The sequence below is a fragment of the Lipophrys pholis genome, assembly GCF_963383615.2.
Source record: "Lipophrys pholis genome assembly, chromosome: 11".
NCBI classification, from domain to species: Eukaryota; Metazoa; Chordata; class Actinopteri; order Blenniiformes; family Blenniidae; genus Lipophrys; species Lipophrys pholis.
The window spans coordinates 10,153,956-10,176,671 of record NC_137631.1 but is presented as its reverse complement, the minus strand read 5'-3'; the positions used below and the strand labels follow the sequence as shown (position 1 = coordinate 10,176,671).

The following is a 22,716-nucleotide window of genomic DNA, read 5'->3' as shown; positions in this document are numbered from 1 at the left end:
CTGGGGATGTCTGGCAGGTAAATGGCTGATGATTGGGTGAAATGTCAGGTTTATGGAGGCCGAGGATTATAAGACTTCACTGGCTCGTTTCCCACCAGAGGGATCAAGACAGCAATACTGCCAACTGTGACTCGACAAACAGGAGTTGTGGAAGTACTAAGGAGTTTTGTTAAAGTAATTGCATTCCCTTGGCATCTGGAAATCAACACTCGAGTACTAAACATCCTTACATGTAGCCCATAGGAATTAACTTCTCTGTCTGAGGCAGAAACTAGCGGACAAACCAAAGAAACGCAAAGCGGGAAATAAAAAACAGCATTCAAGGGTATTCCTATTATCACTGAAGGACACGGCGGTAAATGAGATCAAAACTTCTGGCGAAAAGCAGAGCTGCCCAATTAGGACGGCATTTGAAATGAGACAGTGATGAAGCTGCTGATGATAATCTTATCCTTGTAAAGAGCAGTGGCACAATGCATGATTAAAAGGAAGGACATTATCGTAGAAGAGTGATCACAAGTGTAATCAATCTACTTCACAGCTCCCTGCTGTGTTGTTCAGGGCACAACGAAAGCCCCGGCGAGAGGTTACCAGGGTTGGTGTCTGTGGGTTGTTTTTTTTTTTCCCTTCAACCCACTTGAGTCTCTCTCCTTGTCAGGTCCTTGAGTCAATAAACAAAGGGAAGTCAGAGGAAATTGGAGGCAATTCAGTGTTTCCTACTGTGCCCTGATTACACAGTTGGAACAATTGAGACAGAAATGATGCTCTGAGGAGCTACTGTACACCTGATAAATTCTGTACCTGCGCACACCAGCCAACAAACACGGGCGCAAACATGAATGCATCACACACACGTAGTTAATCCTTTAATGGAAACGAGTGTTAACGAAGAAATATGACATTACAGATGGCATTCTTTGGGCCTGTTTTAGCAGTGTGGGGACCAATTCAGAGTTAAACTGAATCCCTATCTGTGATATCCAACTAATGCTGGAAATACATGGCTTTTACATTTGTTTAGCCATTTTGTTTTGTGATACAATTACTGTCAATCCAGTGCGCACTGGGAATTTGATCATGAAGCACTTAAATACCCATTTGCAACAAAATCTTTGGTCACAGTGTGACTGCCATCAGACGGCAGCATGATTAATCTACAGCCCTGAAGTCTGAAGTTTCCTGCACACACTGAAGAGGTGACCTCTCATGCAGCACACAACGGACGTGGATGAATCCTAAATGGTCTGGTTTAGACACGATTTGCCTGCAAAGTCAACCTAGTTTCAGACTATTCAAACCCAAATCTTGATCTTGGAACATGTTTTCACAAAGAAGTTCATTGATTTTTAGACTTGAGACACATGATGAGGGCATTTAATGGTCAGCATGAAAAGTTCTTTTGAAAAACTTTTCTATAATTTCCACTTTCTGCGTGTGAGTCCAGTGCAGTTGAACAAAGAGAATAACTATAAATAATGAATTCTATAGTTGCAAGTAGTTATTGCTAGATAATACTAACCTTCTAATCGTGTAATGATGCGATTTCCATTTCCTTTGTGCGGGTCCAGTGCAGGTGAACAGAGGGAAAAAAGTAAGAATATTGAATTCTATAGTTACAAGACGAAATTGTAGTTAATACTAACCTTCCAATCACCTAATGATACAATTTCCATTTCCTTTGTGTGGGTCCAGCGCAGGTAAACTTATGACATAAGTTGAAGTATTGTTACTGTAAGTCTCCGTAGCTGCAGGGAGATATTAATATAGATTTCTAACCTTCATTTTGAACCACTTTGTCTATTCAGCCTTCATCTCCCGTTATTTCACACGATGAGCCTTGAATAGTTTTACTCATTGGTATCACATTTTACTGAGTAATCAGCTCTGGTAACAAGGACTGATTGGGGATTGCTATGTGCATGTCTTATGCAAGAAAAATGTTTCTTGGCATTGTACTGTAACTGGACACAAACGCTTAAATATAAAAGTGGCTGGTAGGTTTTACGATTTACCAGCCACGGTTGCAGGTGGACCAAAAACGTCATCTTCCTCTCTGCTGTGTACCAACAGGGAACGGTACATAACCTTTAATAGAAATTACAATGTCCGCCAGTATAGTCTGCTTGTAATGAAACACCTGTCAGAACATGTTTATATGACCCGAAGCTCTGGGCAGCAAATGAGCTGTAACATTACCTTCCTCTTGATGGAGAATACATTAATGAATAAAATAGTCCACCTGGCAATTTTAATATATGCAAAAAGAACAAGCAAACAAACTAGTCTTCATTAAGCACACCTGGCAGTGTTGTTGTTTGAAGAGAGCATCCGGGGATGAGTGGAGAGATATGCAGGCGAAACACACCAAAGTTCCTGATTAATGATTCTGCCACATCTTAAAGTCTCGCCCAAAGAGAGAGGGAGATGAAGTGTGCTGATGAACATATTGAGCTCATGGAGGCACTCCAGAGCTGCACTTATTAGCTGGCACTTCAGAAATATTCTGACATTGCAAGGAGTGGACAGGCGACTGTTGTGAATCCACCGACTGCGTGAACAGAGAGGATAATGTGCTAATGGTATGGATGTGCGGCTGTGGGGCAAAGGGAGGGGTCCTACACTGTCGTGGGAAGCATAAACAGGCCGCGTATGTGACGCCTGGGCTGCCTGGTTGGTGTCTCCTGCCTCATAAGGCTGCAGCTCCTCTGGCTAATGGGTGTAATAAAGGATTGTTCATGCCACCAGCCGCTCATTTATTCTCATTCCTCAGAACGTGAGGGGACCGCTACAGCAATCAGCCTCTGCTCACTGGTTAATTCCAAGGCAGATTTATAGTCCGACTGGGTAATGGATGCCCATGTGCACGCGGATGTGATTGTTCCTGTTCGTGCATGCTCTTCAGACTCATGCGACCTGCACATAAATTGAGTATTGTTGTACAAGGCTTCGTTCCTCCAAGCATGAGGCCGAGATTAAATTTTAATCAGCTGTTAAGTGCAATCACAACCATGGTTTGGATGTCGGTGGAGCTTGAACACACCTGGACCAAGCAGGCTGCAGCAGGGCCGTCATCTGTCCTGGCTTGCAGACAGGAACAGGTCACTTGTGGCTGCAGTGCAGAGAGAGAGAGAGGAGACTCTCCTGCCAGACAGAAGTGACAGCTGCTCGGCCTCCCCAGCACTGAGTGTAGTGAGGAGTGATGATGCCAGGAAAAAGATGTGAAAGCTGAAGGAGGAGACGACCGGACAGCATGAGGGTCCAAATTAGGCTCAATAAACAAATGCTCGGTCGCCACCGCTGCAACTCAGCGCAACTCAATTGTTCAGTCAGTTCTGCACTCTGTATGATTCACAAAGATGTTCCTGCAGCCTCGGCTTGGCACTCCTATCTATCAAGTTCCAGGTATTTTCAGCTGCTGTTGACAGTTGTGTTCATCACTGTTGCCCAAACAAATGTGCCATCACATCACGTCACGGCCTATTATGTCCCCCAGAGTATCAGATCACAGGTTGTTAGAGCAACATGTAGAAGTCTCTCTTTCTCTCTCGCTCACTCGCCGTCTTCCTAGTCGAGTCTCCTTTTTTTTTTCTCCCCCGCTAACCAGCTAATTACTGTCTGACTCTGCCAAACAAGTGCAAGGACTCAAGCGATTAGTCATCTAGAAGTGCAGTGCCACTCACTCAGAAGGTAGCCGAGTGTCCTCTGACTCGGTCATGTGTCGGCGCTGCAGACGCAAACTCCTAAACTAGTCGGCACAAGCTGAAGCACCGCAGCAGGGTTTGACACCAATTTGACTGAAGTAGAACTTCTTTTGTTCTTGTGTGGCGGACAGTGTGCAGAGTTGGCAAGCGGTTGGGTTCATTTATACCATGGCAGTCGCTTGGCAAGGCTCACCACTCCACACGGAGCCAATGTAACACTACAATGAGACCAAATGGCTCTCTCGATTGGAAGACAAGGGGGGGGGGGGGGGGATGTGTGCTGTGGAGGGCATCTGCTCAACATTTACCTAGTGTTTTATAATTAGATGAGCGCAACTGCTCAGGAGCAAAGCGTCTGTTCCACTGTGTTTTTCTGATAACAATTCTAGGTCCTGGAAACAGGCGGTGCACTGTTGTAGATGGAGACAATTAGTGGCGATAATAAAATATTAAGCATATTGCACGCGAAGAAGAAATATGCGTTCAAAACATACAGACTAGCGGCAGGGTGGAAGTTGGTCATGACAAATGCTAATTGGCCCCAAGCAGCAGTAGGGCAACCTGTTAAAGACTTCCCACAACTGGCACTTTAAGCCCCCCGCTCTGTTTCACACATTGCTCAGCAGTTAGCACTGGGGGCTCTCTGTTCAGTGGGGGCAGGTCCATGGGGATAATACCGAGGGAAGAGACCCGTCTCTGTGTTTACTGCAACCCAACATCACAACAAATCAATCTTTTATCTTTGGGAAAATCAAAATGTTGATTATTATTATATTATAATTACCAAAGTGGCCAAATAATGATGTGATGATAAAACACAAACTGTGCAAGCAGCTACAAGTTATTTTCCTTCTGCATCTTTTTATATCTCATACTTGCAAAGTAAAGCAACTTGACCCATCTTTATACTTGCTTCGATATACTTTTATTTCTTGTTCGTAGAATTGTGAAAGAAGGCCAATGCTTCTTCTCCCCTTTCCAAGATAAGTTGTGACAGTACTTCAATAGTATTAAGTGGGTTTTTTTGTTTTGTTTTTTAATTGTACGTTACAAATGAATGCCACAGTGGTGAATCTTGCCTGAGATTGGATGGCTGTAACTCATAAGTCGTAGATTCCGCCATGATGAAAACTTCATGGAAAGAAATGTTTCAGATATCATAATGTCTGGTTATGATAAGTATGAATGCCATGTCATACATTACAGAAAATACATTAAAGTGCAGCTGTATGGGACTGACAGTCATTCCCTCACAACTGATGTGTAGACGTCAGTTAACGTGACATCATATATGTTGCTGACTGATCACACTATTACACCTGAGTGGAGCGCTTCAGGACTGACTCGCTGAGGAAAAAAACCCCAAAAAAAACAGTGCACACCCTTGGATTATGCCGTAATATTGCAGAAAAAGGAAGCTGAGAGTCCCAGAGCAGAGTCTCATCAAGGTAAGCTGACATCAATTTGTTATAGGCCGACAGACAAACAGCCGGGATGTCTCATGGCTGGAGCAGCAGTGTTTCCATAACATGCATATATGATCTCTGGGTATGTTTAAAATTATTTTTACAGTTTTGGCTGAAAGGAATTACTAAATAATTCTAAACCATGAAGCCCGTAGAGCAGAACATACAGATTCATGGGAGTCGTTGCTAAATAAGTTCAGCTGAAATTAGGTCAGGAAGTTAAATAATGCTACACACACATTTTTTTGGTCTGTTTGACTTTAAGTATTTTCAGATTCTGATCAATAGATAAATGATTATTAGAAGTTGCTGCAGCAACTGCAACTAAACGTAAGCTAAAGTAATGACCACATAGAAACTTCAATAACTAATTTAATGAGGGTAATCTGTCACTAATACATCAGCTACACACTACTTTATTACTAAGAACTGAAATGAACCAGCTCATTCACAGAGAAACCACAATTGGTTTCAAAAGCCTTGGAAGAAAAAAAAAACAAAACTTGATTAAACCAAGAGAATAAAGAGTGAAGACATTCCTGATGCTATCGCACGCACGCACGCACACGCGCACACACACACACACACACACACACACACACACACACACACACACACACACACACACACACACACACACACACACACACACACACACACACACACACACACACACACACACACACACACACACACACACACACACACACACACACACACACACACACACACACACACACACACACACACACACACACACACACACACACACACACACACACACACACACACACACACACACACACACACACACACACACACACACACACACACACACACACACACACACACACACACACACGTCATCACCCCCCATGACCAACTGGTGAGAGTAATGCATCAGTTAGTTGTTTTCCACAGGCAGATCTCTGGATGAGAGCAGTGGTGAGCAGGTGCAGGAGGAACACACATAGAAAGTAATCATTCGGTTTCATGGTTTAACTTGTGCAATTTCATCTTCTAAGCACTTTGTTAGGAGATTTAATCCACCTTTGTGCGACACACTGAAATCTCAACCTGCTTATTCTCATGGAGGGTACAAGGTGAGGAACTTCAAAGAATAATATTGTTTGGGTTTAGGAATTATTTCACGATGAATATACGGGTTTGTGTGCAGGATTTGTTTAACCATGAATTCCAACTGAATTTAAGCTGTAGCCAAGATGTCACTCTACAGGAGGATGCAATATTTTTTACTGGCTGCTTTCGCTTTAAAAAACAAAAAAAAGTTTCACAGTAATTTCCAAATAAATCACTGCTGGAAGCAACATCAGTATTCAACAATGTTTCCAGAATGAGACAAAGGAGTCCTCCGCTGCTGCAGGCTTCAGCCTTGAGTGGCCCTTTTTTTTTTCTTTTTTTTTTTCCACATGAGAAGACCGAGTATGTATGTTAGAGTCACCTGAGGCCTCCACTGTAGGTGTAGACATGTCAGACAAAGACAGCGAGGAAAACGGAACTCCCTCAGATGTGCCACTGCCAAATTCATTCCTGTGCAAAGAACAAGCAAGTCTGATAGATTTTTCCCCAAGCAACTGGGATATTTCCAGACTCTGTGTTTCCTGAAATACAACTCTGTCCCGGGAGCAGAGAAATCTCGCTGAAAAACCATGATATGATGCGTTGCCCGACGAGACACACGCACTCACGCACACAGACCAGACAAACACACAGAGCTTTATGTCAAGTGCTCTTTGTCCTTTTTTTTTTTAACTGTTCTCTATTCATCATTTCCCTGATGAATAACGGCCCCCTCGGGTGGAGGACGGAGCCCATCCTCCTTCCCCGTCTCTCAAAACATATTCTGATATTGATTAATTCACAAACGGGCTAAAATGCATTCAGTATCTAAAAACAGACGTCCCAGTATTGATTACTTCTGTTATTCCCTCAGGCTCCTTCAATCTAAAGGAAACGCCTCTAATAAAAACATTCAAAGCACATTGGCTTTATAATGCGAGTTGCTTGTACTATAAAATGGCAGTAAATTAAAGTCCATATCGGACCTTTGGTCATCGTTGACTAAAACTCTTCTTTGAGTTGACATTTATCTTACTTGGGCGAGCTTTTGTACTTGTACTTTTTCTTTAGTGGAGAAATCTTGGTGTGCGCTGTGTGTGATGACAGCAGCCACTCCCCCTTCACATTTGACAGGCGGCAGAGAGAGAAAGTGACATAGACCGATGACACTCAGAGTTAGTGACATGCCGATGACACTAATGGACTCCCACTCAGCACCCCCTCTGACATTATCCAGTCTGGGTCTCGTCTTTCTTGATCTGTGTCTCTCCCACACATGCACGCTTCACCCCGGAGGAAGATTCCATCAAGGGAATCTAATCCTGACATACATTTAAATCATACCAGTTTGACTGAAGATAGTTGAGTTATATATTTAATACTGTGTGGCAAATAACCACCAAGTTCACATACATCATTGAAGGCTTGTACAATCATTTGGCCTCCGTCTGTTCACAGGACATGTCGGGTATATAGAAGTCTCTCCAGCATGTTTCCACTCTGCCCAGGAATAGGTGGCTTGGATACCTCTAAACGATCACACAGATAAACATTATTAACTGGCTTTTACTAGCACAGCATAGAAGTGATATTTCAGTATAAATGCTTGGTTAAATTAATCATAGTATTTAAAGCATTTGTATATTATTCCTGACTTAGAATTTTGTTGTTTTGCTGCCAGCGGTTGACAATAATTCATGACACAGCGGATTCTGAATGCAGCTCATATTATTCAATATTCAAATGGATGAAAATCAAAGAAAAGCTGGATTTGGGTCAATAAACTTTCAAAACAACGTTTTTGGACCAACAAGAACCATGTGAAAGTGTTGAAAAGCTGTATAATATGACCCCTTTAAAGTTTTTGGTGGGCTGGATTGGAGCCTGTTGTGGGACACTGTTGGCCCGCAGGCCTTATGTTTAGTATAATTTCTTGCAAGTGTGTGGCAGACTTCTATTGGAGGACACCAGAGAGCTTCATGGAAGGGTGGGGTGTCATGGAAAATCAAAGTATCAAGGATCTCCTGCCGACTTACCCAATTTAAAATCCTCTAACCGGCATGAGAAGAGTCATCCTTCATACTGCACATGGATCTTGACAGTTATTAACTGTTACATCGTTTAATGTGAAAAAACAATATGAAGAAATCTGACATTCTATCATACATTGCTACTCGGTACATGCAGCATGCGAGTTGGGGGACTGTAGGGGTCTGACGGTTGTTGAAGCTCGTCCTCCCACACTCTGCAAATCCATGCATGAGGCACAGACGCCAGTTATGACAGAAAATGTGACATGAGTGAGACTGAGTTAAGGAGTGGCACTTGTCTGACACAGACTGAATGTATGCAATGTTTGTTCAATCACTTCAAGCTTTCCCAATATCAAGGCTGACTACAAACTCCAGGGATTGGACAATAAATACAATACATTTCAATATCTTTGTGAATCCATCATCAAATGCAATCATAAAAAGAGCAAAATGGTGTGAAGGACTAAAAAGGCGACAACATCAAATGTATCTGAGAGGGAGATTTGAAAGTGATGTCTGTGACAGTGAAATTAGAAAATACTGATGAGACGGCAGATTTATAGAAGTAACTTCCATGGACCTATTTAAGAGAAATGTTTGATGATACACGTTACATTTTAGATTTGTTGGATGCAGCTCATATTACACAGGTAACGCCTACCTGAGACCATATTGCTACTGTGGCTGCTAATATCTACAATTACAAATCATCACAGAAAACAAGAAGGGACTATACATGGACAGAGACCAGCTTTGTATTTAGGCTGTTTTCACCTCTCATGAACAGTCGTCTGTGCAGGCCCCATCAATCTTACACACTCTTACAGTCACGTCTCAGTGTAAATCGACTATTGAACAATGTTGATTGGCCTCCAAAGACATGTAACCAGGTCTTCAGAACATGTCTGGTCCAGCGCCGTGGAGTTTGGCCACCCCGATGAATGAGATAGGCCCACTACTACGTTGGCTGGCAGGAGGTTTTATGAAAGTGTATTATTGAAGTTTTTGATTAAAATGTGTCCTGGCAGGTAAAATAAAATGTTCATGGCAGTTTGCCCGCTGCCAGTGTCATACAGCAACAACACTGAGATTGCATCCAAAACTGTGAGTTTAGATCTTACTACCATGTATTCCTGGGCGGTATGGTCTCATTTGCCTCTATTAAATCAATCTGTAACTGAGACTTTATGTCTCCGCACAACAATAGAGCAAATAAGGCAGGTGCCACCCCCACCACGCCACCCCCACCCCTCCCTTCTGTCAATGTGCCTGCGAGTGTTGAGGCTGTGAGGAAGCAGGCCTGAGCGTGTGAGGATCTGGGTTGTGTAGGAGGTGCTGGGTTGACTGCAGTGCTGCGGGGGAGAAAACACAGTCGCCATTCCAACCTCAGAAAGATTGCATCTACTTCCTACTGTGAACTCTGCCGGCTGCTGTCTCACAACACAACATGTTGTGTTGTAAAAATAGTGTTTCTTTCCCTCACATGCGTATTCTGTACATATAAAATGAGACATGTCTGAATTTTTGAAACGGGACTTTGCCCCCCTCGGGAAACGGCTCCGATGTCTCATAAGGAAATTAGCATTCGATTATGAGCCATCGCTTGTCAATCAATTTAACTCGCTCACTTGAGTCTCTAATTAAATTGGCCTTTTTAATAGATTTTGAAAAAAACTAAATTACATTTACATTAGGGTGTCACCTGAAAATAGCCCGATATTGATGAACCATTGATTTAATTTAGGAAAAGCTGCTGCGGGAGAACACACTGTGATGCTCTCATTGTGAATGCAGCTCATTAAAAGTGAGGCCAGTGTAACTGTGTCAGTGTGTCAGTGTGACAGCGGAGGCAACCACAAAGCTGCTGCATGGCTCTCTGCAGCGAACTAAAACACTCACTGCATGCGCCCTGAAAGCAGACCACCGCCAGTTTTATTAAAAACCAGCCCAAGAGCAAGGTTTTGTTGTCTGGCCATTGTACTCGGAGCTAATAATATCGACTATGACCGGCTCTCCGTGTTTGGAGTCTTTTATGAATTGGAGCCCTTTAGGAAAAGCTGTTCGATGCATTCTGTGAGCTTCTTATCACTTTCCTCCCGGGAGCGGGGCGGTGAGAACCTGTGCACCTCTTCCCATCAAGCGGCTGTCAGAGTGGGCTTATCTTGGGAGTTGCAGAGGTGCCCGCTGACCTGTGGAGTGACACCCAGCATGGCTGCCTCACCCGGGGAGGGGGGGCTTTGTGTCACCCTGACACCCACAGTGCTCCCCCACTCCTCCGTAACACTTTCAGACAGACCATCTGACCCCTGCCAGCATCAGTCATTTCTCTCCCCATGCACGCTATTTATTTATTTTAACAGGAGTGCACGTCTGCACCTATACAGCCACCTGTCACATACGATCCACACACTGAGTCACAGCAGTGTGCCGCCGGTTCAGGTGTAAAAGTCATAGCTATGATAGAAAAGAAGAGCAGAGGAGTTAAAGGCAGACAAAGGCTTGTCATGAAAGCATCCATCATAAGAACTTCAGGCCTTGTCGCCTCTTTTCATCGAATATATACGATGCAAGCGCCTCCCGCCCCGGCACCGTCCTTTTTCTCCAAATGTCACCAGCGATGTCGGAGCAGATACTTTATGGCTGTAGGGGCCTGGACGCTGAAGGCATTATATGAAACAGATAAGGGAAAGCATGTGTACACTGTCAGCTCTGCTCTTATTTCACCAGCAGCAAAAAGAGGACCTGCTTCTCTTCACCATCCATCAGCAGCTTAAAAAAAACCCCAACCAAAAACAATGGAAGTGATTCACACAAACATATTAGACTCGGCCATTTTCCATTTTTAATGATATGATCAAGTGATGATGTGAGATGAGAGAAAATTCCTACTCATGTTATGAAATATTAATTCTAAGATGCTTTGTTATATCTTGGTTTCCCTCAGAAGGCAGATAAAAAAACTTGGGTTTTATTCTGTAAAGAACCTTATTCCATTTTTCTCTTCACGGATACAAGAAGCATTGCGGAGGACGGGTGGGAAACACAAAGTGGTCCACTAAAACATGTTACTTGTGAACTCCCCATAACTGTCTTCTACTTTTTTTTGTTTTTCTTCTGTTTACTGACCCGACATGACTGACATGACATTCCCACTCTTGCTTGAATTCCCTGGTCACAGACTAAATGTAATAATGCACAATTCAACTCAAACTCTTCAAAAGTGCTGCTATCAAGGATACAAGTGCTGCAAAGTTAAACTTATGGAGGCTGTCAGGCTGTGAAAGAAAACCTGGAAATGTAGTTCTCGCCTCCATGCCTGCCCAGATCACTTATCAGTGACTACTTTACTCAGAGCAACTGTAAATCACATTCTGTTCTTAAAGCTTCAAAAACTTTAAAACTGAAGATCTTAAAACTCAAAACCAGCAACAAATGGAAATCCATAGGAATAGGAGTCACACCTCAAGACTGTTTCTCATCCACATTCGGTGTGATGTTGAGCTCTGATTACATGCATCATGCATCATGTATAGGAAATTTTGATTGATAAGTTGTCATTGAACTACTACAGGTAAGTCAAGGACAACCAAAGGGCTGCATATTGCCTCTGGGTCTGATCGATTTTATTTATATCAGCCAGTAGGGGGCCATGAATTGACTGTGGTGAACAGGCACATGTCCAGTTTCATGCATCCACCCCCCACACCCCCCCACCCCCCTGCAAGGTGTCTTCAGGCTTTTGATTTGAACAGCCAAGTCTTGCCCCATTCACAGAAAAACCTTTGGGTGTCAAGTTACACGGAAAAGCTCCCAAGGTGGAACTTTTCAAAAATGCCCCGACTCCATCTCTGTGGAAACGGATAAAAACTTTTTGAAAATGCTATTTCACATGAGCACGAGAGCCAGAGTAAATAGTTCTGCACATGTGCGAGTAGGTGGACAATAAAAACAAAAGCACGGCGTGTCATGACTCCCAGTCTGTATTCTCCTGGAACTTTTGAGTAGTTTTTGTATTTGAGTCAACCGTAGTAGCAATCCAATTTGTGTGTGTAGTTTCAATACAAAACACAAACAAAAGCACCCACTAGTGGTCCGACAGGGCAAAACTTTTCTGAAACGAAAACACAAAAACCATAGATTTTCCCTCAAAACGTCATGTCACCAGGGCCTTAGAGTCATGCTTTCATTAGGTTTCTCTTTTCTGTATTATTAGCTCACTGCAATGAAGTGAATGACTGCGATCAGATCAAAATGGTGAAAAGCAACACAACAACAGGTCTCAGTGTTCCCACAAAGCTGAGCAGACACAACACCAGTGATGTGTCGAACACAACATTGCCTACGTGCTACCGACATCAGTCTCTGGGTCGCCGCTCACAGCTCCAGGTTTGACGGTAACTATTTTCCCCAGATGCAACACGAGCCATCTCGCTGCTACTTCCTGAGCTACGACACTCCGAACAGAATCCAACACTTCAACAAGTTGTTTTCACGAATGGTGAGAACTACAAAGAAATGCCTGAAATGAGGTTTTCTTCTCCCACATTACATGTATGGATAGCCAAAAAGACTCCCAGCACACAGTTCCCACTAATTGGGAGGAGAGGGGAAGATGTTCTTGTGAATGGCTATAAATTAATGAGGGCCCTTCTGTCTGCTTAAACACAGATAATCAGCTAAGAGGCACCCTGGATGCAGATGCACAGCCCCATTTGTGTATCCCATTGCTCTTTGTTTTCACCAATGTTTGTAGCGAAAAGCACAAGCTGTCAGGCCTGTTCACACTCTACACAAAACACACACACAAAACACACACACAAAACACACACACACACACACACACACACACACACACACACACACACACACACACACACACACACACACACACACACACACACACACACACACACACACAGAAGTTGAGAGCATAATTTATCAGTCCAAAGTCTTGCATAAAATCCAACACGCACACAAACATTTACACAAACATTAGCATATCACACACACACACGCACACACACACACTTGCAGCAATCAGGCAAAAATGAAAACCAATTTAGACAGCATGCGCACACATTTCTATGCACAAACACATGCTGATATTTCCATAAACAGTCATATATGGGCACACTAGTGTTGTGTGCGCAAAGAAGAAGAAGAAAAAAAACAACTGCTTCCAAATGCATAACGTCAGGTTCCGAGTTATCAAGTCATGGGAAATAATAATGAGGGCAAAAATTAATGCTTTGTTTAATGTCCTTTGTTTACTGCTCGGGGTACAGTATGAAACACAAAGGACAGAAAATATTTTATTTCCCCTCAAGCCACAGTGACATCCCATTTCCTAGTCGCGCACGCACACGCACGCACGCACACACACGCATACAAACTGAGTCATCTTGCAGTGGGTCCAATTCATTAAACAGATACTGTGGTTCACCGGGGATTGGCATTAAGATACCCGGGCATGTAGTTCATTTTCTGCACTGCTCCTCTAGTCTGATTGAAGCTGACACGCTTTGATCTTAATGAAAATGTGAAAGTTTAACATACGGCGAGACAAGGAGAAGCATTACTCAGGGATGACGCCACACTGAAGTCATCCTCGTCTTCCCAAGCGAAAGAGCCGGATCGCATTCATCCCCATAATTTAATGAGGTGATGGAATTAATGAAAGAGAGGTGAATGACTATAATGACATCCAAGTCGTTCGGTTTGCTTCTCAAATTAGTTTGTTATTTCTGAGCACGTATGTCTGTTGATAACCTCCTCTCACAGACCTTGTCTACATCACTTAGGACTGAAAAGAGCCAAAATAAGTGCTTTCACATTCAACAAGCAGCGGTGGGACGAGGAGAAATTTGCTCTCTGATAAAACAACTCTGGCTCCCAAAGGAAAATAGCATGTCACTGTTTGCTTGTGTGGCTTTAGCTCTGCTGTGGCCGGGGAGGAGGGGGGTTGAAAGAAATGGGTGCAGACAGAAGCACAAACAGGAGATAAAGCTCATTTTTGAAGAGCTGTGTTGGGTTGGAGGTCCAGAGATTTGATATGCGGCTGAAAAGGTCAGACGGGTTCTTATTGAGATAAGAAACAGATGAAAAGGAAAAGGTCAATTCATCAGCTCCCTCTTAAATCCCTTCTGCTCTCTCCACGGTGAGATTTACTGGGCTGACTGATAAAACCCATTGACTTCATGTCTCGTGGCAAATGTGGCATCATCTGTATCCGAGGAGTACAGTACGTTGCGCAACTCTGGACCAGGGAGTGTGACCTGGATTTTAATTACCTTTTTAATACCCTCTAAAAACAATCTGAGCTACTGGTATCTGATATACAGGAAGCAGTCAAGCAATTAAATGTGTGATTCACACAACATTAGACTTGGGGATTTTCAATTACAAATCCAGTTTGAAGCTGTTGCCGTGTTCAATTCTTTACAGCGTCTTCTACCTGTATAAGTATGGGAATAGCCTTAGATGCTGAGATGGAATGAGGAGGGAAATAATGCTTCTTTGCAAATAACCCATGTAGAAAATATATTCACAGCATATTTGGATCTCAATCTCAGCCCTCAGAAAGGAGCAGACAGGCAGCTGCAGAGCTGGTAGACGTCTCTTTGTGCTGTGATCAAACGAAGTTGGCTGACATGCCAGACGTTTGCTCAGAAGGTGTAGGATGAAGCACAAAAAGAGCACTGAAGCTGAAAGGGACAAGGTATGATTCAGTGTTTTGCCATCATGCTCTGGCATGAAAAGTACCTGTGTGGATGAATCTGTTGTTAGAGTGCCCGTGTGCCAAGAGGCAGCCTAGAAAACATCCACCTTTGTATTGTTTGGGAATTGTAAAAGCGACGAAAGTCCAGATTATTTTTCAGGCTAATCTTTTCAGGGTGGACACGAGATCAATCAAGCAGCCCGTTTTCTTCCACTCCTCCCCCTCCTTCTTCACTCCTATCAATTCTAATGCTTGAGGGACATCTCTCAAAAAACATAATGGGACATGAAGATGGATGACAACAATTGCAGTGAACTGACTGGAGATGTGGTCTTCGGGGTGGGTGGGTGGGGGGGGGGGGGGGGGGGGGGGGTTGAGAGCAAGGTTTAACAGCTTTAATGTACCATCACAAGCACATGATACAGGCATAAAACCGGGGGTGGGAGGTTAACGCACTGTCGCAGTATCTTTGATGTCAAAGCTCATTTAAAAGCAGACCTTTAAGTTGTGCTTCCTTCATTAAACAATGTGCTGATTAATGTCTCTTTGCTTAGTCGTTAAATCTATTGTCAAGGATTTTAAAGTGTGTGGCAGGCATCCACTAGGAGGAGCCAGAGAGCAGAGAGCAGGTTACATATATATATATATGAGTAGATATTTAGTAGATATTTACATATTTAAAAAAAAAAAACATATTAGTTATGCTTTTTAATTGCCTATGGATCACAACAGTTATTAACAAGAATCTTTTCTATTGTGAAATAAACATCATAAAATTACAATTCGGTGTGAAACTAAGCGTGTTTGATGAGAGGTGGGGGTTGCAGGTGGGTCAATTAGGATTCAAACCATGAGGCAGGTCTGATCCTTCAACACTTTTTCTCCAAGTATGAGAGAAAAATATGAAAAATACAAGCATATTTCCGGAGCCTTTGACCTCTAAGACAGCTCCCCTCATACTTTGCAGCCCTGCACATTCCATGCTAAGCGACAGTCTTGCTCAAAAAGACAAGACAAATGTAAACTCTGGAGCGGTCTTCCTGTACGTGATGATCCAGCTCGGGGGAAGCCTGCCAAAGCAGTTTCTGGGGCTGTCTGGCTTTTGTGATAGTTCTTCAACCTTTTATTGAATGCATATCCATTTCACACATGGCCAGTTGTGTTGCAGCCGCAGCAGCAAGTCAGCTGTGTCCTCCTTAGACCGTCCCCAGTCCACAGGTTTCACATCTGCTGCTTAGTACACAAAGAGGAAAATCCACCCCACTGCTGGACCAGAATCCTTGGAACTGCCTTTCACCCCGGGAACAAATGGATTTCACTTCTGCTTCACTTCACGTCCGCCTGTCTTGTCCTGTCAACCTGAGGACAGTAACATGTGACATGGCTAAACTCTGGGATTAAAGTTGTCCCCCAGAGCCCTGTCACAATCTGAAATTCAGGTATGCTGCTGGAAAGCTTTCCGTGTGTGTGTGTGTGTGGAAAGTTAAACCTGTTCACATGCTCACAATGTGGAGATGTGTCATCGTTGTGGAGACTCCATGAGAAAAGTTACGCCTCGGCCTAAAGAGTAGGAAAATGAGCTTGTAACAAGACGTTTGCTAGTTGGAATCCCCTCAGCAATGAGCCTCTGCTGTGGATTACAGAGCAAAGCCTTCCAATAAAAGTATGAAAAGACTGGTTTGGGTTAGATATAGGTTAGAGGGAGGGTTGGGCTTCAGAATGCATGAGTGATAGTTGAGTTTCAGTACGTCTGCAGAAAATCAATGTCAGTCAATGCAATCGCCTCATCCGCCCACCTTCAATACTGCTTCATCCAACTCAGCAACCAATTCTGGGTGACGATTAGTGAAAGCAGAAAACAGCCTTGGACTGGTTGGCAGTCCATCACAGGGCAAACGGAAAGACTGACAGCCATACACAATCACATTCACACCTTTAGGCAAGTTCGTGTCATCGGTCTGCATTAAACGCACCTTGTTGGACTGATGTATAGAAAGCATGCACTGGGAGAACATGCTCAAGCTCAGTCTCCATTAGGCAGTCCTCAGAAGACATGAAAACACAGTGTGTGTGTGTGTGTGTGTGTGTGTGTGTGAGGGGGGGGGGCTTCCACAGTGTGTCCGCCTCATTCTCATTCATATGCATCAGCAAGTTATCAGGGACTGCTTTGCCTCATTGAGCTGAGACGCTGCTTTCCATTTATTTCTCAAATGCAGTGGAGAGTGATTCTTCGCCTGCCTCATAAAACTTGAAAAACCAGCCGTGCTGTATTCAAAACTTCTACTAACTAGAAAAGAAAGTCAGGTTCGAGGGAAAATTACTAAACGGGTAAATGAAATATGGAGGGCCTGTGCTACGAGTTGGGAAGGGTGAAATTCATTACCCAGAAACATTGCGAGCATCTGGCTGCTACTGTAGCTTCACGGTGCCTTAATTGTTAAGTTTTGACAATCACTGCAGCCCTCCTGGGAACTTTGCTTTGATCGCAGCTCGAATGCAAAGAAAAAAATAAACAGACATTGTCAACAGACAATGGAGACAATTAATGCATCTCCACTCTGCAAAACCCTCATCTTAACTCTGAGCTACGCTGCATTGCTCCCCTCATCAACATCTGCCATCCTGCTAATTAGGCTCAAAGAAGCGACACATCAGTGGGTTTTAGTGGTGCACAGACAATGTGTGACACTCTTGAGAGGAGCCTGTGGACACAACGGGAATTACAAAACCCTGCCAGATCACAGAGTGAATCAACTACAGTATGTTATTGCCCGAGCAGACGCCATGTGGGGAGAGAAAGCGGTACAAAAAAAAAAGAAAAAGCTGACCATTGCATAGGAGCTGCTCCGGCTCAGGCCAATAGGTTCATTAAGGTTTCATCCTCAACAGAAACATAGGAGGAGCTCACGGTTATGTTACCTGACGTGGAGTCCAGCAGCGAGAGCAAAGGTTGGATGGAAATTAGGCAAAAATAAGGCAAGCGGTCGTAGGAGTCAAACGGACTGGACACAAAGGGTTTTTAATTTTTTTTATTTGACTGTATTTTGCACCAGATGGTATCATTAAAATTGGCTCCATGTTGAGATTGGAGTAATTTTCATTAGCAATTGTTAGAGTTTGTGAAAATATAGAGCATTTCAACACAAAAACTTAATAATTTAAGTTTAAAGGGTATTTCGGCACTATTTTACCGGTCCGGCCCACTCGTGATGAAATTGGGCTGCATGTGGCCGCTGAATTAAAATGTGTTTGAGACCCCCGGCTTATATCAAAGGCTACATTTAGAAAACTCAATATTATTAGCTGAGTAAGAACATTCCTGGGCAGGCGACACAGTAAAAATGATCTCAAATTCCGAGATATGAGTACCTTTGAAGATTTCTGTTAAAATGAACTTTACTTACATTTATTTACCACAACAGACATGCTGAAGAGCCACGGGGGTGCGGACCCCCTGTCTGAAAATAAAGTCAAACTTTGTGAAGCGAGGAAAAAGAGCAGGGCAAACTGAAGATTCCTGTGTCCGCTTGCTCAGGCAGGAGAGCTGATTCAATAAATAAAAAATGTCAGCTCAGTCAGGTAGCTTTGCAGGCCAGCTGAGAAAGGTGAGCACATTTTCATGCCGAACACCCGCTGCCGTGAGAACGGGGGGAAAAGGGGGGTGGGGTGGGGTGGGGTGGAGAAAAAGCGAGAGAGCCAGCTACTCATAAATCTCCCACAGCTTGCGAGGTGAGGCAGACGGAGAGAGTGTCGAAAAATTGTTTCTGGGTGTGAGGGGAAGGGAAGGGAGGTGGCTAACCAACCCCTGTGACTGACTCCTGCTCTTCAAATCAACCTGCCACCAGCCCGGTCAGTCACGCCGTGACACCGACGAGACTCTTCTGCCTCATTTGCATACAGGCATTCACCCACTCTGCATAATCACGGTAGAGTAGCTTGTGTGAGAGTGTATATCCCTTCATGTGTGTATTTCTGAACAGGAAAATAAACAAAAAAAACCCCGACTGAATCTGGAGTGAGAATGACATAAAATCATGAAGATAATGTGTAAGAAATGCAATTGGTTGCCAGTGGTGTGAGCAGAGTGCTGTCACAACACACTTTTCCTGACCACAAAGACGCGGTGACAGTCGTACAGCTGCAGCGAGAGTGCCGCGACTCACTGAGCCTCCTCTCCTCCCCGTCCCGCTGTCTCTGCAACTGCCGCCGCCGCTGTGTATGCAATGCTTATTCAGTTGTCTGAGGACATGTGTAAGCATGTGAGCAACGTTGGGAAGAGTTGGCTCTCTTGTTACGCACAGCCGCACACTCTCCTCTTTATTCGTTTCCCTTTGTTAATGATGTCTCACCTGCTCCTGCTCCTTCCCTTAATCTCTCTTTTACCCTGCTTCAATAGCTTACCCTCTATTCCCATTCCAGTCTTTATCCTTCCTACTCTATATCCTTCCCGCCCACCGTGGTGATCAGAGCCGAGGTGCTGATGTTGCAGCTCGTGGCTGAACCAGCTCAGTATATCAGTGGGTGGACAGACGTGCCAGAGCGCTCCTGTCAACAGCGACTGTGCCCCGGAGACTGACCCACTTGGCGGATACTGATCCCCTCTGCTAAACCACCAGAGAAAGAGTCAACACTGCTTCTTAACAACTGGTGCACAGAGAGGCTGGAGAAGCCAAGATAAGCACCAAGACAGCACTATTTTTATGGGTCTTTTGAGGGGAGGCGGGCGCTGCGGTGGCTTCCCACTCATCCTTCCTGGTCCCCTGACAGTTCTGTCTGTTCGCTAATATTAAACAGACCATTAGTGGAGGCACCTTCCTTCGCTGCTGATATCGAAGCTGGTGAGGCAGATCCAGAGCGGCATCTCTTTGTGAGTCAGACTCTCTCCGACGGTGCCCATCACCAGAGCTCGGCGGCGTCTCGAGTTTCACAGGAGAGCCGCGGAGCTTCAGGCTGAGCATAAAACCCGAGCTGGTCTACCTCCTGTACTTGTTCTCATCCCATGTCTTTGCAAGGGTATAAAGAGACATTTCACGTTTAATTAATGCACGGGATGGTTGCATAAAATGTCTAATGAGGCTGTGATCACGGTGGTGTGACGGCAGGCACTACTGGAGAGAAGTGCATGCCTGTTTGTGTGTGTGTGTGTGTGTGTGTGTGTGTGTGTGTGTGTGTGTGTGTGTGTGTGTGTGTGTGTGTGTGTGTGTGTGTGTGTGGGGTGGTAAACCTTCCACAGTTATTATCCTGTCAAAGGAGGAGGGCTGATTGGGAGACTGGAAATGGTTAGGTTAATGCTTGTTTATCTGTTTGGCTTCTTCACACTCTTTCAGATATCTGCCCTCCGCTGATTTTGCCCATTGGCTCGAAATTATTAATTAAAAGATAAGTGATTAGAAGATAATCCAGTAAACACACAAGTAGGAATATAATCCAATTGTAGCGGCATCAATCCTTGATGAGCCTTTCAAAGAACTGACATATATTGCACGTGCAACGACAGATTTCAGGATAACCTGAGGGACCTAAAGAAAAACCTTGGGGTAAAACATTTCAGCGCAAACTTTGTCGTATAAAGTTGTCGTGCAAACATGTCATCCGAGGCAGAAATTGGCACATGCACACCATGTAGCAGTTCTCAGGTGCTACTATTCTGTTAAAAAGAAAAAAGAAAAACTTGCTCCCTCAGCACAGCTCCTTCAGGAGGATGAATGAGCTGCACACTCGCCGCTCTCTAAGCAACTGCTCATTACTCAAAACACATCTGCTGGTGAGTAAGAAGCCTCCCTCTCTCCCTCTCTCTATCGTGCTGTCCCACTTTCATGTTACATATTCATAGCTTTTCCATTCCTAAACAAGTCTCGTGTCTTGGTTTAACCTCTTTCAGAAGACAAGCACAAGCAGACTGCTCTCTTCACAGCATCGCAGCGTGCATAATGAATTCTATACAATAACACACACACACACACACACACACACACACACACACACACACACACACACACACACACACACACACACACACACACACACACACACACACACACACACACACACACACACACACACACACACACACACACACACACACACACACACACACACACACACACACACACACACACACACACACACACGATGCCAGAGGCGGCCGTGACTGTGCTCACCTGTGCAATCTCATACAGCAGCTTGTAGTGTTCCTCTCGCTTCTGTAAAGTGCACAGATTGCAGCCCATTATAGTCGTCGTGGAAACGCCAGGCGTCCAATTCTCCCCGATCAGTGGTGGTATGGACACAGGGGGTCACCCTCCACAACGGAGCGCTGGTTCTCATCAGTCACTCCTTAGCAAGCATCTCTCTCTCTCTCTCTCTCTCTCTCTCGCTATCTCTCTTTCTCAGGCATCCCATTCACACATTCAGACAGTCACAAGCAGCCCCAGTTTGGAGAAGCAGAAATCTCCAGCTGAGTGAAAAACAGAAGGAGGCTCAGATGTGAGGCGAGCAGCAGCAGCAGTAGCAGCAGCAGCAGCAGCTTCAGCAGTGGTATAAGTAGCAGCAGTCGTTTCAGCACCAGCCGGGGTGTCTCCTCTCTCCCGCTCGCTCTATTTCAGACTCTCACACACGCTCACACGCCAGAGTTGTGACTCTCGTTCACCGAGACACTCCCCCCTTTTTCTCCCTCAGCCTCGGCGCACATGACTACGCCAACACCAGCTCATGAATTTTGAAGGGACGGGCACTTCAGTATTCATGAGAGGGGCGGGAGAAGGGGAGGAGACGGCGTAAGGGGGAGGAGTGAGTCAGAGCAGGAGCGCTGTTTCATTAAAAACTGAGGCGCAGTTACACAATGAGCTTCTTTGTGTGAGCAGCTCCGGTGAGAAGCCTGGGCAGGGCTGACCACGCAGCGAGTGACCGCACACTACGAGCAGAGGAACCAGTCTGAGGATCATGCGTTGCTTACATGTGAGCATTTTCATTCAAGGTGTGATTGTCTCACTGGAACTCATAAGAAGGGAGTATGTTGTCATGGAGAGTTCAGAATTGATCAATTACACAAGTTATGGAGAAATCAAGCAGTAAATATCAGTGAAATACGAGGTCAGTAATGATAATTAGGTGAGTAAACTACAGAAACGTATTGATTTTAATGTGGATTCACTTCATTGTTTGGAGTGGATTCCCCCTTTCAAATTCATGGCTGGGGCTTTTGGCATTATGTTTTGTTGTGCTGCAATGTTCCGTTTTTGGAATACAAAATGTAAATGAAATTAAGTATTACAAAATGTGAAATAACTTTTGCTTGAGTGCAGCTTCGTAAAAACATAGATCTGCTATTTACTGTATTCAATATAAATATCTGCTCAAGATCTTTAATCAATGAAATTAAGACATCGTTCATTTGTCACAGTAGTGCAGTGGTTAACACTCTCACCTTCAGTCATGGGTTCAAATCCCTGGCCGAGTAGAGTTCGTATCTTCTTTTCCTCCCACAGTCCAAAAACATGCACACAAGGTTATTTGGTGACGCTAAATTGCCCCCTGGTGTGAATGCGAGTGAATGTAGTTGTCCATCTGTGTGTGTTTGAACTGTAATGGACTGGCAACATGTCCAGGTATACCCTGTCCTCGCCCATGGTAAACTGGGATTGGCTCCCTTTAACAGAATATAAGCTGTTGAGGAATTTTGTGAGGCAGAGCCAAAGACGAGAAGTCAGGGTTTTGAC

At 44.3% G+C, this 22,716-nt stretch overlaps 1 protein-coding gene across 1 annotated transcript in view; it reads right to left on the bottom strand.

Moving 5' to 3' along the window:
- The window catches only part of LOC308117279 (PDZ domain-containing RING finger protein 4), a gene marked incomplete at both ends in the record, with an annotated part of 55,340 nt that extends 34,112 nt beyond the window's left edge, over positions 1 to 21,228 (bottom strand). Inside the window, one exon of the mRNA XM_080476044.1 lies at positions 21,160 to 21,228. Within this exon, the coding sequence (XP_080332170.1) occupies positions 21,160 to 21,228 (69 nt within the window). The remainder of the gene's footprint in view (positions 1 to 21,159) is intronic.
- Positions 21,229 to 22,716: the final 1,488 nt, after the last annotated feature.